This window comes from Neomonachus schauinslandi, chromosome 2 (genome assembly GCF_002201575.2).
Source record: "Neomonachus schauinslandi chromosome 2, ASM220157v2, whole genome shotgun sequence".
NCBI classification, from domain to species: domain Eukaryota; kingdom Metazoa; phylum Chordata; class Mammalia; order Carnivora; family Phocidae; genus Neomonachus; species Neomonachus schauinslandi.
In genome coordinates this window covers 51,850,263-51,868,209 of record NC_058404.1, presented here as the reverse complement: position 1 = coordinate 51,868,209, position 17,947 = coordinate 51,850,263, and the positions used below count along the sequence as shown (strand labels likewise).

Sequence of the window (17,947 nt, the reverse complement as noted above, 5' to 3'; positions counted from 1 at the left end):
TTCTTCTTCTTTTTTTTTTTTTTTTTCTTAACATATATTGCGTTATTTATTTCAGAGGTACAGATCTGAGATTCAACAGTCTTGCAAAATTCACAGCGCTTACCAGAACATTATAAATCTTTTATCTTTATTTACCCACAGTAAGAATTCTTGGAATCTATGGATTCTAGAAATAAAAGCATTATACTATTATTATACTTACTTGTTTATTTCCTATTACATACATGATAGTTACAGAATAACATCGATAACTTGATTATCAAAAAAAAAATAGATTGAAGGGTTTTTTGTTTTGTTTTACCATTTCTTTTTGTCCTTTGGATGTATCCCATTAGGGTATGTATGGTCGAATTACGGTGTTTTAAGGTCATTTGGAATTCCATTCTGTGTAGGTATTTAACACTGATGAATAATCACATGTATTTATTTCATTTTATTTTTAGGAATTGCTTTCTTAAATTTGAATTTTGTTATATGTTCATTGATTCTTGATTATGTTCTCCATTTTTATCCTCTTGATTATATTAGAAATTATTCATTATTCTGTAGTTGAACTCTGTACTCTGCACCAACTTTTAAGTGGAACCTGGTTCTAAGATCTTCACCCTGATTATCCAGCTGGTCAAATTATATAGTTCTTAATGCTTGCACATAATCCTAAAAAGAAAATGATGGGCGCCTGGGTGGCTCAGATGGTTAAGCGTCTGCCTTCGGCTCAGGTCATGATCCCAGGGTCCTGGGATCGAGTCCCGCATTGGGCTTCCTGCTCCTTGGGAGCCTGCTTCTCCCTCTGCTTCTCTCTCTGTCTCTCATGAATAAATAAATAAAATCTTTAAAAAAAAAAAATGATTAGAGTATAGACAGTCTTAAAACTTGATACATACGTACTTGTGTGATTTGGGACATGTTATTTCTCTGTCACCTTCCATTACAAGATGGAAGAGTGATATTTCTGACTAAGCCTGGGAATGGATAGTCCCATGTCAATAATGGGATATCTAGGGAAGAGCTAGCCTCTCCTCCCAAAGTCACCTAGCAAGTGGTTGTTCATGACAGAATGCTTGTCTGGTCCTCTTGTCACTTCCCTTCCAGGTGTCTGCCAGTTTTGCGTAAAAGGTATGGTTCATTGGTAAAAGCCTGCCCCCTTAGAACAAGGTAAATCAAAGATTTAGCTGTAAGATTTAATCAGGAGAACTACTCATCTTATCTAGATCATGGCAGTATCTGTGTGAACAGACCTTCTTAAAGCAGGTTAAGCAGAACACTAATTCCATGGGGTGTCAGTGAATTTTATGCCAAAAAGGGTTCCAAAGTGAAATAAGTTTGGGAGGTTCTGAAGTTTAACAACTACTAGATATCTCAGATGATAGTGTGCATTATGAATCAAAGGGAGGAATTGCATAGGTTTGTTTCCCAAGCTTACTTAACCATGAATCCATCCCAGTTTTTCATAAAGCAACATGCTGTATTGGAGAAGTGCTGCATTAGAAAATAAAGCTGCCTCTAGATTTAACTTTACAGGACATCCGTGAGACAGGAACATGTTAACCCATACCATACCATAGGGATCCATTCAGCAAAATTCAGATTCTGGGAGAACTCTGTAGTACAAATGCCTTGGTTTCATCAGTAAGAAATTGAAAAAACAAAAGAGGGAATGAGAATGAATAGCCTAAAAGACAAGAGACATATCAACTAATCACAATATATATATGGACCTTATTTGGAAACTGATTCAAATGAACTGTAATAAGAAATAACTTAAAAGACAATAAAAGGGGCGCCTGGGTGGCTCAGTTGGTTAAGCGACTGCCTTCGGCTCAGGTCATGATCCTGGAGTCCCGGGATCGAGTCCCGCATCGGGCTCCCTGCTCAGCGGGGGGTCTGCTTCTCCCTCTGACCCTCTTCCCTCTTGTGCTGTCTCTCATTCTCTCTCTCAAATAAATAAATAAAATCTTTAAAAAAAAAAAAAAAGACAATAAAAGCAATGTGAACACAGACTAGATATTTAGTGATGTAAAAGAATTTCTGCTAATCTTTTTATGTGATAATAGTGTTCTAGTTACAGGTTTTTCTCAGAGCTGTTATCTTGTAGACATACATACTAAAAAATTTATAGATGAAAGTATATGATATCTTTGATTTGCTTTGAATTAATGGAAGTAGAGTTGGTAATGGTTATGTGTTGATAATGGTTAAAGCTGGGTATTGGGTATTGGTTCATTTTACTGCTTTCTCAGCTTTGTATGTTTGGAAATTTCCATGGTAAAAGTTTTAAAAAGAAGACTGCTAAATTTGTAGTACTTTCATATGAGTTCATTAGAAGTAACTGAGGCCATAACTAATTTTAAATTTCCCTGCTTAGTCTAGATTCTTCTCCAGCAGCTATCTTTGTTCCCCAGCTGGAAAATGACCAGGATTTCTAAAGCATAGAAGCCTTCTTGGATTCACAGGTGTGATTTGTTGCAGAAAGATACCACCAGTGACATCCTTCTGCATTTGGAGGAGTCTCTCATAGCCTTGCTTGTTCCTCTGCAACATGGAAATGGAATTGGCCGCAGAAAACACGAGTTGTCTAAATGAGGCACGTGTGCCCCGAGAAAGCACTCTGCAGCCTACGGTTTATAGGCCCCTGTCAGAGCATAGACAGCAGATGGGTCTTGTGCTACGTGCCCAGGGGCCAGTAGCACAAGGCAGTTAGGGGCAGGGCTCAAAGCAAGGACAGTGGTTGTGCATTCCAACCAGAAAGGAAGTTCTTAAAAAACCTTTCATCCCTGTTACAGCGGTTTTAGCAAAAAGAGAGATAAAACAAATGTGTTTAAAAAGGAGGGGACGGGCAATTTTATTTGGGCCAAACCATTTTAAGATATATTAAAAACCTCATCTCTTTTCCTCATTTTATACCCCTTCCTACCTCCCCCCTCCCTCCAATCTCAAGCTGCTCACAAACCCAGCCCCTCCCCACCCCCCCCAGACTAGTTTAGTTTATTGCCAGTCATGGTGCTGTCTGCTCTGGAAAGTAGCAGGAAAAGCTGATAAGGTGCTGAGGACAGAAATCTCTGGCCTTATCTCTCCCTAGCACACGGTGCCGAGAGTGCATCCTTTTCCTGTCCTAGGACAAGAGACATAAACCGACCATCTCCTGGCAGCAAGGACTTCAAACAGGGTTTGGGGGACCTGCCTCTACTTTCTATAAGAGCCAGAAAGGAGAAAGTAGGTCATTGCTTTTTTGAAAGTTGTTTTAGTACCAGTAAAAATTTATATTGTCTTATAGTTAACAAACCCAGTTTATAATCAGACACTCATTAAAGAGGAAGAAAAGAAAAAGAAGTAGGGGGTGAAGGGAAGGACTACCAAAACAACCCAAGAGTTGTAAGTCACTGGACTGTTTTGTTTGTTTAGACTTTTGCCAGGGCGTAGGTTTGGACTGAAAGGATTAGATTTGGCTTTTTGTTTGTTGACAGATCAAGCAAATGGTTTTGAGAGCTTTTGTGATAATAAGAAATTGACACACAGATGGCCCAGTGTTGGAAGAGAAGAGTGAAATATTGGCTCATTTTTCCTTCTATCCTTCTGTCCTGCCAGGAAAACAGAAATAACATTCTCTCCCAGATTTTCATCCTGTGATGTAATGAAAATAGTTTGAAAAGGAACCTTCCTTTGGGTTAGAGCGTGGCCATGGCTGGTGAGAAGGCGATAATTCGCTTCTCATGTGATAGTCTGGCAGGGACATTGGTGATGTGGGTCTGGGCATCACCATCTCCCCTCTGGGTCCTCTTTGGAGCCCACCAGGTGAAGCAGGAAGAATGACATCATTCTGAATCACCTGGAACCTCAGGACCCAGTTTGCAAGGCTTTACAGTATTAAGAAGAACGGGCTTGATGCTTCGTTACCATTTTTGGAAGAAATTGTTCACTGGACACTTCTGACAGCCAGTTGCTAGAATTCTAAACGTTAATGACAACTTTAAGAATTGTGTATATATATAATAGCAAAGACCTGATTGTATTCTTGAAAGCTTCTTAGTCTCCTGACTCTGAGTGCTGTGAAATTCTCAAGGCTACAGCATGTTAGAATGTTAGAATTGTAACAGACCTTAAAAAACATAGCTGTCTTTTTTCCAACTCCACATAGAGCCCTTGGAGTTCCTCAGAGATGCCTCAGGGGCCTTATCAGGGGAGAGGAGGTTTAGGACAGGAGCTTTGGGTTCCCCTAACCCCACCTCAAACACAGTTCTGTTGTGTTACATATTGCCCTCTGTTTAAATTTCATTTGAAGAACAACACACAGTGCAAAACTGTGTTGGAGAAAAGTAACTGAGTAGCCCTACTTCCTTGTTTTGCAAATGATTCGCTTTGAGGCGCAAAAGGCCAGTGACTTGTCCAAGATCACACATTCTGTCAGATGTGAGTCAGATTTTTTTGACACTTGGGTGATTGCCACTTGCACTACATTGAACTCAGTACCTTTTCATTCTTTCCTTTGGTAGCTAACACTTTATACCACTGCCACTCACAGTATGGTCCACAGACCAGCTCATGACAAGGACAGAAGTTAGAGTAAGCATTTAGAAACTTTTATAGCTTGATATTAAGTTTCATAAATTGGAACTTGTGTTTTTTATGTCTTTTTAAAGTTTCATTTTCAAAGTATTTTTTAATATTGTATTCTATTGTACTTTATTTTCTTTAGTAGATAGTCGTGGTCTGTTTACAAAAGTGTTGGTCCACAATGGATTGGAGATTTAAAAAAAAAAAAACAATGGGCCCTTCACCCCTGATAGTTTAAGAAGCACAGTGCTCTAGGGCATTGCATCTCCACGGATGCAGAGCCAGTTAGGGACAAAAACAAGAAGCAGGGCTTACTTTATGGAACCAGGTAGGGAGGTGGCATTACTTGTACTTTTTTGCTTAAACTTTTAAGATATTATCATTCTTCCTTATAAAATAAAAAAAATTATAGCTTGCATAAAACTGATTCTATATTTAATATGCATAATAACACAGAAGGATTGTGTTTATAGTAGCAATAATGTTTATTATCTTTTTGTTAATTAATTTAGTTTTTTATTATGTTACGTTAGCCACCATACAGTACATCATTAGTTTTTGATGTAGTGTTCAGTGATTCATTAGTTGCGTGTAACACCCAGTACTCATCCCAATACGTGCCCTCCTTAATGCCCATCACCCGGCTATCCCATCCCCCCACCCCCCTCCCCTCTGAAACCCTCAGTTTGTTTCCCAGAGTCCACAGTCTCTTATGGTTCGTCTCCCTCTCTGATACTCCCCTCTTCAGTTTTCCCTTCCTTCCCCATTGTCCTCCATGCTACTGCTTATGTTCCACATATGAGTGACACCATATGATAATTGTCTTTCTCTGCTTGACTTATTTCACTTAGCATAATCCCCTCCAGTCCCATCCATGTGGATGCAAATGGTGGGTATTCATCCTTTCTGATGGCCCAGTAATATTCCATTGTATGTATGAACCACGTCTTCTTTATCCTTCATCTGTTGAAGGGCATCTCGGCTCCTTCCACAGGCTATTGTGGATATTGCTGCTATGAACAACATTGGGGTGCATGTGCCCTTTCTTTTCACTACATCTGTATCTCTGGGGTAAATACCTGGTAGTTCAACTGCTGGGTGGTAGGGTAGCTCTATTTTTAACTTTCTGAGGAACCTCCATACTGTTTTCCAGAGTGGCTGTACCAACTAACATTCCCACCAACAGTGTCAGAGGGTTCCCCTTTCTCCACATCCTCGCCAACATTTGTTGTTTCCTGCCTTGTTAATTTTTGCCATTCTAACTGGTGTAAGGTGGTATCTCAATGTGGTTTTGATTTGAATTTCCCTGATGGGTAATTTATTTTCTATGAACGTTTTAGAATTATGGTCTCCATTCAATCAGTTAGGGGTTTGTTGAACTGAGTTGTTTTGTAGTTGGTTTTATCATTTAGTTTCTCTTTATTCTAAAAATAAATTCTCCCAGTGTATTTTTTTTTTTTAATTTTAATTTTTGTTGTGGTGGGAAGACCACTTACATGAGATCTACCTAGGTCTCATTTTTTATTAATACTAGTTTTTTACAGTCTGTCTCCCTTGGACTGAGAGCTCCTTATCTAGGTCCCAACCCTGGTCAGGTAAATAGTAGCTGTTCAGTGGCTGTTCATGAGGGACGGGATGGCCAAATCTTTGGACTTGAGCCTTTTCAAGATCGTATTTTTGTGTCATTTACTTTTATTACGTGATTCAATGAGTTCAGAATTTAATTTACTCTTACTAATAACTTAAATATCCTTTAAACATAGAATTATTTTGCCTTACCAGATTTATTCCTAAAGGGCATTTTTAAATGCTTTTAATTGTTATTTTGATTTCTGGTCAATTAAAAAGAGTATGGAAGGGTTAACCTTATATAATACACAAGAACTGAGGGAAAGGACTCTGTTTTGTTAGTGACTTCATTTACCTAAATTAATTTACCTTTCTCTTGAAAGTAATCTTGACTATTCCAGATAACTATTCCTCCTCTAATCCTAGTTTTAAAGTACTAGATTCTCTGAACTCTTCAAAAAATGCTATGCTTTCTGTAATAAGGAGCCTCAGCATGAGTTTTCATGATTCCTAAGCAATTTTCAAGTCTTCTGTGGAGTAAAGATGGAAGAGACAGATCCTCAGGTAGCCTCTGCTTCTGTCCTTCAAGATTCAGATACTAGCCTTCAACTACGGATAAAAGCTACTTGTCCTGCTCCATAGAGCAGCGAAGAGAACCAGTTGACCTAGAATTATAAAATGTAGTCACTTTGGATTATTTTTAGACCTCATTCAGAAAGAAGTTGGTGTCTATGTCACCTTGATCATTTCTAGCTTTGGAGGAGCCTCGTTTATCTTATAAGGGCTAGTATGTTGTGAAATGTCTCATGAGTCACTGCAACTTTCCAAGCCTTAGGACCTTTCAGGGGGGCAGGAAACCTGCTCCTCTTTTCTTCCCCCTCTTTTTCCCCAGAGGTTATGACTCTTTTCAGTAGTTTTGATGTCAGTTACTTGAGAAGTTGTTGCCATAGAGAATCATCCTTTTAAAACATGTTTATGTTGGCTTTTCTTAATGAATGGTAACTGGAGCAGCTGACAAGGCAAAAGGAAAAAAAAAAAGAAATGAACAGCTTTGTTAGCATTGGCCTTCATATGAGGAATTCGGCATCATTTGTATTGCTCTGCTGTTGTTTAGTGCAGAGCAAGATATTTTGTCCCTTCCAGTTCTCCATTATTTTCTGAGATGTCCATTTATTTGTCTGAATTTGTAAATTCCAAGCAAAGTTCTAATGCCTAATTATTAGAAAGTTACCTCTTTAGGTTTATAGGGTGTTGAGAGTTCTCTTTGATGTCCGATCGCTTCATCACCAGACTTTCTCCTTGTCTACCATCCTTTGCTGCTTGAAATCAGACAGCAGTTAGCAGCCTCTCTACCATTCACCAGCATTAATTCAGGAAGGTAGCAAGTGATGGACATTGAGAACTCCCATCAAACCCAAAGCCCCCCAATTCCATATGTATGTGCATGTATATGTGTCTGTATATGTGTGTGTATGTGTGTATACTTCAAAAGCATCTAACACTTCCAAAAGCAGATATTTGATAATAAATTTATTCATTTGTTCAGCAAATACTTACTTAGCATCTATTATGTTTATATACTAGAGAGAAAACAAACTTCCACAAATTCTTTACTGATGAAATTCAAAACTTTATTTATGGAAACTGATATTTGAAATGCACATAATTTTCACAAGTCATAAGATAGTCTTTTGATTTTTCCCCCAACCATTTAAAATTGTAAAAACCTTTTTTAAAAGATTTTATTTATTTATTTATTTATTTATTTATTTATTTATTTATTTATTGGAGGGAGGGGCAGAGGGAGAGAGAGAATCTCAAGCAGATTCTGTGTTGAGTGCAGTGCCCAACGCAGGGCTTGATCTCACAGCCCTGAGATCATGACCTGAGCTGAAATCAAGAGTCGGACACTTAACCGACTGAGCCACTCAGGCACCCCTAAAATGTAAAACCCTTTTTTTTAACTTGCGAGGTGTTCAGAGATCAGCAGCAGGATGGATTTGGCCCATGAGCCATAGTTTGCCAACCCTGTCCCAGAGAGCACTCTCCTGGAGCCCCTGCAGAGTGGGCTTCTAATACATGCCTTGGGTTCCTAGAACCTGTTTGTATGTGCACACCTGCCCCCCCCCATACACAGTGAGTCTAGGTGTTTTCCAGTTGAGTTGCTGCGTAATTCTACTGCCGATATTATATTTTTTATTTTTAACCCAACTTTTAATCAAAATTTCTCTTCAGTCAGGTGGGTTTTGTATTTGTTCTTAACTCTTGCGATGCTTTCTAATACTAAAAGCAGTTGTGTTTCCCAGTCAGATTCCCTAAGACTGGTTACAACTGAAACTGTGTGTTTAGCCTAACTCCAGATGTGAGTGATGGAGATCTTGAAACACACACATACACACACACAAGATTTCACATTTGAATAAACTTTTCATGAGTGCAGAAACAGCTCTTTGTCAGGAAAACACTAAATGTCTTCAATTATATGGAAACCAAAAGGTACATGGAAAGCAAGGAGAGAAATGTTGGCACAGCAGCACAATTCCTGCTTTCTGACTAACAGTATTGATCACTGCTTAGCTTAACCTTTGGAGACAAACGAATTCTGATGACTCTCTAGAAACGGGCTTTCCCAGGTTGTATTTTCGGCACAGGATACAACATAGGCTGTACCTTAACAACTTGCAGCCAGGGGCTTATAGTGGAACTTTCATCCAGCTGTTTGTCTTAGAATAAGCTCCTACCTTTGCCTCTGATGTGCCCTAGCACTCTTGCTGTCCAGCCTTTTCTTTTGATGACAAGAACAATTCAGCCCATCCAGGCTGTTTTGTTGCTATGTTCTGCCAGTCCCACAGAGTGCATGTGACAGTTCTCATACAACATGGCACATATTTTTTTTTTTTCCAATTATCTCCTGGGAGGTGACTACAGTCACTTGTGGAGTAACAGACCAGAGAAGTGTGTGCATCTATTGACTGAGCTCCTCTGAATCCCTAAGGGCCACAGGAGGTAACTGGCTGATCACTCTAAGTCGTTAGAGAAGCAGGGTGCACCATGAGGCGTGGCGGCATCTGATGCGAAGGGAATGGTTTCATCTGGATGGGAAGAATATATACTGCAAAATGCTGACTCTCTCCTTCCTGCCCTTCCAAGCGCCTTCTAGGCATTAGGCCTGCCCAGCGTGCAGACAGATCTCTACCAATAAATACAAAGCTTATGGCTCAGTGGGTGGTAGTGAGGGTATCTCCCAGCCTTAATCTGCGTGGGTTTGGTGTCTTTTGTGCTCTCCTTGAGCACTTACCATGTCGTTGTTCCTCCTTGGAGAGTGTGTGCCGAATATAAATGAAGTAGAAATGGTCTCTGTCCTCAAGGAACTTAACATTTCCCTGGGAAGATGCTTACACGGCAAATTATAAAAAATCAGAAAATAGAAGTAACTCATTAATTGCTAGTCACAGAGAGTAAACAAGAGAGGTTGTTTCACAAGGGATCAGCCTTGTTGAAGGAGGCAGTTTTGTACTCCATCTTCAAGAAGGTGATGCACCTGACTATGTTGAAAGGATCTGCAAGAGCATCCTTGGCCCACATAATGAGTGACTGTGTCAGCCCTTTCTGCCCCATCTGTTGGCAGAGGCTCTAGCGCGTACATATTCCAGCAGTGCCTTCATCCCGTAAGTGATGAAATCACTTCATGACTTTATCTCTGTCCAAAATGAATGGGTGCAATTTCTACATCCCAGGAGTACATCTAAAACATAATTTGTGTTTGTCAGAACTGTCCTGCTGAAAAATTTGGAAAAGATACAAAATGTTCTTCCAAAGCACTCACTGGCCAAGCTTCCTTAACTTTGCAGACTGCTCCAGCCCCAGCTGACGATAGAAGAGAGTGGAAATGAGCATTTGCTCATCATAGGCACCAGCTGTCAGAGCTAGTAACAACAGTTGCTAAATCCATTACTTTTGAGCTCTGGGTGTCTACTTTTTCTTTCGATGAGGAAAGTTCATTGAAGGATTACTGTTGCAGCCTGACCTCTTGTGTTTTAACATGGAAATCAAAAGGCTTCAGTCATCTTGTCACTTAAGATGAGCAGTGACATATGAGAGAGGCCAGTGAGCTGAAAGACTTACCTTTGAAACCCCATCGCTGGCCTAATCTATCATAAGTTAAGATTTTATATTTATAGTGCAATTGCCCCAAACACCTCACTGAATTCCCAACCCAAACTGTTCTGTTTTCCTGCCCTGAAAGATACTAACAACATCCTCCTGAGAACAATAAAGAGAATCCTTTTTATTTGGGCATTTTGCTGTTAATCCATCTTAGTATACATGTTTGAAAGGCACAGAGGACTGTGAACCCAGAGGTGCTTGAGCAGATAGCTCATTGAGCTGCAGAGCCTCTAGAGAGGTTCTAAGAGAAACAAAGAACAAACTCATAATTCTGTGGACATTGGAGAAAAGTTGACATGCATAGTTTTGGGCATCTTCCAGGCACCTGACATGATTGTGGTATATTATAGTTGATGTCCTAAGGATCTCTCTTTGTAAGGTCTTGTTTCCTTTGCATCCATTCTGTCCCGCTGCTCCCAATCCCAGTGGTAATTCAGAACTGCCAGTTAGGTTTAGGTCCTAAGATTCTCCAGCTTTCAGGATGGCACAAGTATATAGGGTTGAACCACTGGAATCTAACTGTTGCTGTTGAGAAAATGGAGATAAAGCAAGTTAATGGTAGGAGGGACTGCCCGCCTCACCAAGTAATCGCTGTCCGTATTAGAGGTGTCTGGCTGGAAGTCGTAAGACATCTGTCCACGAGGGAGTCTTGCCTTAGGTGGAAGGTTGGGCTCAGCTTTTACTTCCTGCTTCAAAACCCTCACACTTTGCTAAGTGAATTTACATGCTAATTTGACTAATTATAAAACTCTTCAGCCTGGTTTTGGGCTATTTTTTATTTATATAAACTGCAAACTACATAAGGGTTTTTTTGTTTTTTTCCTGTTTAGAAAGTAGTATCTATTTCTGGTGACATTTTTTCTACATGAAGCTTTTGCATCAGTTTACCTTCTGCCCTCGTCAAAGTTGAGCCATGGACCTTAGTCCATGGATTATATGACCAACTGATACACATTTCAGTATTAGGATGATTTCTGAAGAGAACAACAGTGACAAGTGAGTCTGTGTGACACAGGCCAAAAGTTAGGATGCCGTCGTGGAAAGAGAAGGGGCTTTGTGTCTGGCAGCCTTGCGGCCCAAGACCTTCTGCAGTTAAGTGCTTTGACCTGTAAAATGGAGAAAATGCCTCTCTTCCGGTTGCTGTGAGGGTCACATGGGCTGACTTATGATAATAAGTGACTTGCATGTTGAAGGCATCTAAGAAATGATGGCTGCTTTCTATAGTACACCCAGATATGGCCTCATTGGGTCAGGTTTCCTTCTGTGATTGAGTGGAACATTCCCACAGGGCCCTTCCGGCTTTAAACCACTGAGGTTCTGTGAAGTGAGGAACAGGTCCTCCTGAGTTCCAACCCACAGAATATTTATTGCTTGGATAGAAATTAAGGCCCCAGCTATCATTTGGGAAAACCGATTATCAGATTTTTTTTTTAACACATACTTTTATAAGCTCTGAGAGAAATGAGAAGACTGAGGTTTTCTGGGAACAGACAATGTTAACTCATGAAACAGACCAACACAAGAAGCTGTTGCACTTTATATTTTTAAAAAGAGTAGGTTCTAAAATACGTGGAAAAAATTTCAAGACTCTAAATGTACCCTTGATGAAAAGGAAGGCAATACAGTGGATATATTACAAATTTAGGGAGAGGTTTGTTTTAAAACTGCTTTGTTAATCCCTTACCATTTCCCCTCCTCATCCACGGACCTCTTTCTTTGCAAAGCTTATCTTAGGTATCCTGCTTGGTCCTGGACATGCACAGTTAATTCGGACATGTCCCTGTCCCATGGGAACTGACAGGAGGCTGTGGTCAACACAAAGGCTGGGGGGTTCCATGGGGCAGAGCCCAGCTCCCACACAGACTACTCTCCCACCTGTATCCTTCACAAGACCCAAGTGAAAGCCTGCATTTCCCCGTGCACATGCCATTACTAGGCAGCTATTAAAACTCTTGGCCCACTCAAGCCGGGACTTAAAGAATCTTAGACTGTGGAGGCATAAAACCCAAGGGAGCAGTTACCCATTATTCATTCCAGAAGCCCACCACAGTTTTGATTCCAGTCGGGTAAAATCATTAGCATTTCCCCCACGCTCTGCCTTTGGAAAACACAAATTTAGGGTATGTGAAGGATCGGTGGAGATTTTCAACCCAAGGGTTGGAAAAAGAGAACCTTCAAAATTGTTAAGTACAAAAAGAGAATTTATTATCATTTTTAAAAGTTTTAGATTTTTACTACCTTTCTTAGAAGTATTTGGGATGATTTCCATGATATAGGTGTAAAATAGATCTGTCCTTCAGTTACTAGTCGCTCTCATTTGTTGCTTTTATTGATTTTAGCCTCTGTATAGTGTCCTTTCTTTTAAACACATTCTTAACAACTCTTCAGTACAAAATAGTATTTGGCTCTTTCAGCTCTTCTGAATGGTATTACTGGATCTGCTTTTCGACTGGCATGCTTTCTCATAGGTGGTGTAGAAATGTTTTTTCCACAGGTAGGCTGTGGGCATGTTGGTCTCACTGTGGCATCTTGGCTTGACAGTTGCGGTGGTGGTTTGCTATGAACAGGGCTCATCTCTTCTGCCTGCTTGTACTGCCTCCCTGTACCTTCTCTGCTCTCTTCCATCACTGAGGAATGGCCAGCACAAATGTCTCTTCAGAGATCAGTAAGTTTTAGACCCTCAAGGGACCTTAGAAGTGACCTCCTTTAACCTACTTCTTTGACCTGATAATAGGTAACAGGCCTAGAGAAGCTATGGGATTCACCTAAGGACCTTCATTAGTTAACAGCAAGAATTAGAATTAAAAAAAAAAGTTTCCTGAATCCCTAAGCTTAAATCAAATGTTTAGTAAGAACTATACCTCCCTTGGTGGTATTTTGTATGGCACTGGAAGTTTTCAAGCTATTTGTCATTTATTTGGCTAGTTTTTAGAACACTGTGAGCAAATTGGTGCGTTCTCAAAGTTTACAAAGTAGAAGTCATGTGTGGCATTACAGATTTTTTTTGAAGTTGTATTATATGATTAATGGAAATGTGGAAAGATAGAAATTGTCTGTTTCAAATGACTAGAAGTAACTTGCTTTTTTTCAGTACTTTGAAATAAAGACCAAACATGAAGTTTTCTTTTCTTAAAAAGGTATATATCTTTCATATTTATGGCCAAGAATATAGAATACAGGGATTACAATTGCTGTAGTAAAACTAGGTTTATGATTTATAAAATCAAAACATGAGCTTATGATGGAGGAGTCCTGGGCACTGCTCCTACAAGAATCAGATCTGCGACTGATCCCTGCTGTTTCCGTGGCTTTTAAAACAGATACATTCCTGTAGTGTGGGAGGGTGGCTGCACCTGGCATTAAATGGCTCTCCCCAGCAAGCCATTGTTTTACCTACACTTTCTTTGAGATAAATAGGATTTGGGTGCTGGCTCCTCTCGCTTGTCTCCATGCCCTGCTAAGCTTGGTGTGCAGTGGCCCGTGGTTATTAAAATCCTTATCACCACAAGGAGTTGATCATGAGCCATAGTTATTTTCTGGAATTAGAAAGGCCTGCTGAATTCAACAAGTGACTCAAAGATAGTCTTATATTTCCTAATAATTAAAAGTGTGATTAATACCAGCAATTAGTTCCTGTGATTTAACTGTTAAAAGCAGGAATTCAGGAGGTAATGCATAGGTGAGCAAGGTAAGGAGCCATAGGATATAATTTAAATTTCAGTTCCTCAGACACCAGAAGAGTTGGCCCGCATAAGATAAACTCCTTTTAATGCCGTGAAACTAAATGAGACCATAAATGGGCCACCTTCACAGACTGTCTACTATCTGGGTGTGGCTCTGTGCCCTTAAATGGAAGGCAAGAGTATTCTTGCCCATCAAACTGGGATTAGCTAGCACCAGGAGACCTTGAGAAGATTTCTCATTCTGCTATGCGGAATTCAGCTTTTTCAACAGTTTAGGAATTAAAAACACAAGGGACCTTGTTTCGTTCTCCTGGGGCAGCTGTTTTTAATTTTTTTGCAAAATTACCTGATGGGATTGCAGCTAGAATGGAGCGCTGATAGGTAACATTTGAACTTCTTCCTAAGGCTTAGTTGGTTTATTCCATATGTTCTGCATTTTACATTTTGAAATTTTAAAAATTGACCACACAATTTTGTGTTATTAGCTCTGAGTAAAGTAAGGTTTGTGTTAATTGGATAAGTTGTGATGTTGTTGGTAAGGTACCCTTTCGTTAGAGCTCTCGGGGGCAGTGGCCACTCAAAGCCCAGTTGTTCATCGATGGAGTATTGATTCTGCTGGAATTTCAAAAAGGATGCTATGTTGATTCCACTGAGCTGTTTTTTGAGTTCTGTATCAAGAAAATGCATGGTCCATTTATATGTGTTGGTTTGTAATAAAGTTAGCTGCATAGGCAGAACTTTGCCTGAGTTGAGAATAATATGTAGAATCCTAATTTGGAAACGGATTTATTCAGAAAACCATTTTCCCACCCTTCCAACATGAAAGGGTCGAACAACCAGTCTCTTCTGTGCAAATAAGTAAATATGAAAAGAAGCCAGGTTATTATGAAAACCCAGGTTTAGCATTATTGTCTAATGGCTTGATTATTTCAAAAAAGTTTCTGTGGACATGGTTACTCTAAACATTGACTTTACGTAAAGCAGTCCTTATATTCTTCATCTTGTACGTACTTAGTTTTCTCTCACACATTTTCATCCTCTTGCTGCCAGCCAGCCACAACCCATATGATGATAGTAGCATTTCATTTTTTATCCCAGGCCATTAAGTTAGGAATTTTCTTGCTTCTGAAGCCTTACAGCTGAATGTATTTATTTAAAATTAAAATGTAAACCTCACGTAATCCCAGCGGTTATGAGTGAGTAATTCTTCACATTTGGAAACAAGACTAACACAGCCATGAGTATCTAATCCAGGTTGGAGTAAGGATGGGGCCATCTCCTTTCTCCCCGCCCTCAGCCGAGGGAAGAAGGGTTCCCCATGCTAACCTGTTCTTGATGGGTGGAGGAGGGAACACTTGCACTTCCAACCTTGGTGCATTCTCTTTTGGAGGACCACGTTCTGCCTGTGGAGGACACAGGTGTTCCTGACACACCCAGTTCTGGGTTGGCACTGGGCTCCTGTTACAGGAACGGCTAGCATATCCATGTGTCATCTATGCTTCCAGGTCAATGCACAGAGACCTGTGTAATCCATAACAGAGCTGAAATAGGTGTCCGACAAAATCACAAAGCTGGAGGACTTCAGTGTCCCTATGTTTTTTTTTTATTATTATTATGTTAATCACCATACATTACATCATTAGTTTTTGATGTAGTGTTCCATAATTCATTGTTTGCGTATAACACCCAGTGCTCCATTCAATATGTGCCCTCTTTAATACCCATCACCAGGCTAACCCATCCCCCCACCATCCTCCCCTCTAGAACCCTCAGTTTCTCAGAGTCCATAGTCTCTCATGGTTTGTCTCCTCCTCCAATTCCCCCTCCTTCATTCTTCCCTTCCTGCTATCTTCTTTAGTGTCCCTATGTTTTTAAGGGAGATTCTTTTTTTTTTTTAAAGATTTTATTTATTTATTAGAGAGAGAGAGCAACAGCAGGAACACAAGCAGGGGGAGTAGGAGAGGGAGAAGCAGGCTTCCCGCCAAGCAGGGAGCCCGATGCGGGGCTTGATCCCAGGACCCTGGGATCATGACCTGAGCTGAAGGCAGACGCTTAACGACTGAGCCACCCAGGCGCCCCTTTAAGGGAGATTCTAGGTACTTAGTCATCAGGTATAACATTGTTGCTAAGCAGCTGTTTACTCAGAATTCCATGTAGGTGACTTGCCAGTTCACTTATAAAGTTAGCTTATGTCTGTTTGAATACATACAGTATTCAACCAAAGTGTCTGGCCACCTTGTTCTGTGCTTTGCAGTTGAGCTCTACCAAAGGGGAGATAAAGAGACATGGTGGAAGCTGGGCGCTCAGCCTGGTCTCCTCCTGCCCAGTGCGAGTAGCTCCATGTTCAGTCCTCCAGGATGCTGTGAGGAGTCAACAGTTGAGGCTTAATTGGTTTTAACTTTTTTCCCCACCTTAGGATGATGATTCCAGCCCTGCCACTCCAGATGGGAATGTATCCTCCACTACAACGACCAGTGCCTTCACCATCCAGGAGTACTTTGCCAAGCGGATGGCGGAGCTAAAGAATAAGCCACAGGTCATAGCAGCAGGGCCTGACCTTGCAGAGAACCGAATAGAAAGAAAACGGGGAAAGAAGAGAAAGAAAGGGGCAAAAGATAAAAATATGGAGACTTACACCAAACCTCAGGCCAAGAAGAAGAGAGACCAAGTTGAACGGCAGCTCGGAGACCCTTGTTGGGATGAGAATTCTGGTGTTTCTGCTGAGGATGGAGAGGATTGTGTGTGGCCCCCTGATGACCAGGACATTACCCCAAAGCCCAAAAAAAGGAGAGAAAAAAAGCTACAAAAGCAAGTTGAGGAAGCAGTAGGCGCTATATTACATGACATACCAGTGAAGAAGACGAAGAAGAAGAAGAAGAAGAAGAAAGGTTCCGAATAAATTCTCTCGAGCCAGGGCCTTCCAGCCATTCAGCGGTCAGGGCCCTGCAAGTAAACACCTTTGGCCTGAAGTCAGAGCAGAGTTCACCCAAGAGAGTTTGTGCACATCTTTTGACATGCCTGTGGGTTGCTGAGTCTCGCCCTCTCACCACATTTTTCCCAACAGATCCCTGGAGAACTTTCTGATGTCCCAAATCATGGCTCTCATAAACAAATAAATTTCTTTTTAGACTGTGAACCCTTCAGCCTGAGTGTGTACTCATATTTATTCGAATACATTGTTACGTATGTGTAGGTGTCACAGTCTGTTTTTGCTCTTGATTTCCTTCAGTAACAACTGTGCTTCCTTCTCAAGGACTCAGTCTAATTAAAGGATTAAGAGGCAATAGTTTGAATTTACATGGTTCTTTCTGTTCTATAGCCAACCATACATTTTTGCCAAGCAGGTATTATATGATTATGTTCCCAAATTGGAGTGTTATTTGGCTTAGTTTGGTTTTGATGGGGAGATTTTTTAATATCCTCTCTTCCACTGAGCGATGGTGGCTGTGTTCAGAGGTCTTCTCTCCAAGAAGACAAAGTTTACGAAGCAAGCTAACTCCGGGGACAGTTTAACCTTCCAGGTCTCCCAGGAGGCCTTTTAGCCAGCTAGCTGTTCCTCACGGAGTGTGGGCAGTCAGAGCTGTTTCCATGTGGTGGTGCTTGGGGATAGTCCCCTGTCGTGGGCTTGGCCTTATTTGTGATGAGGAGGAGGTCCTCAGGAGGCTCAAAAATACTGAGAATCTAAGGTCATGAAATTAATTTCCTCTGGAAATCAGGCAGTTTCTAGATTGGGACTGCCTTATGAAAGTACTTAAAAGGATAAATATTGCATACATAATAAAAGGTATCTTTCCGTGCTGCTCAAAACACATGGCATCTCCCCGTTGTGTTTATCCTGCCTTCTGCCATGCCCTGGCGAGTCTCCCTGTATGCTGGTTAATCTCTCCTTGTCCGGCTTGACTTCAGAGCCCCTCACGCCCTCTTTGGGACACAATGAAAAAGAAAACGCTTAAAGTTTGGAGGTCCAGCCCTATGGT

The 17,947-nt window shown here is 40.7% G+C and overlaps 1 protein-coding gene across 3 annotated transcripts in view; it reads left to right on the top strand.

The window, feature by feature from the left end:
• Window positions 1-17,082, top strand: part of PINX1 (PIN2 (TERF1) interacting telomerase inhibitor 1) — a 94,182-nt gene extending 77,100 nt beyond the window's left edge. Inside the window, exons 7-8 of one of the 3 annotated variants that reach the window (XM_044912568.1) lie at window positions 16,056-16,066; window positions 16,401-17,082. In XM_044912568.1, coding sequence (XP_044768503.1) covers window positions 16,056-16,066; window positions 16,401-16,869 — 480 coding nt within the window. In that variant the 3' untranslated portion in view covers window positions 16,870-17,082. Of the gene's footprint in view, window positions 1-16,055; window positions 16,067-16,386 lie in introns of all 3 variants that reach the window. The other 2 variants (XM_021698853.1, XM_044912569.1) reach the window with 2 other exon arrangements.
• Window positions 17,083-17,947: the final 865 nt, after the last annotated feature.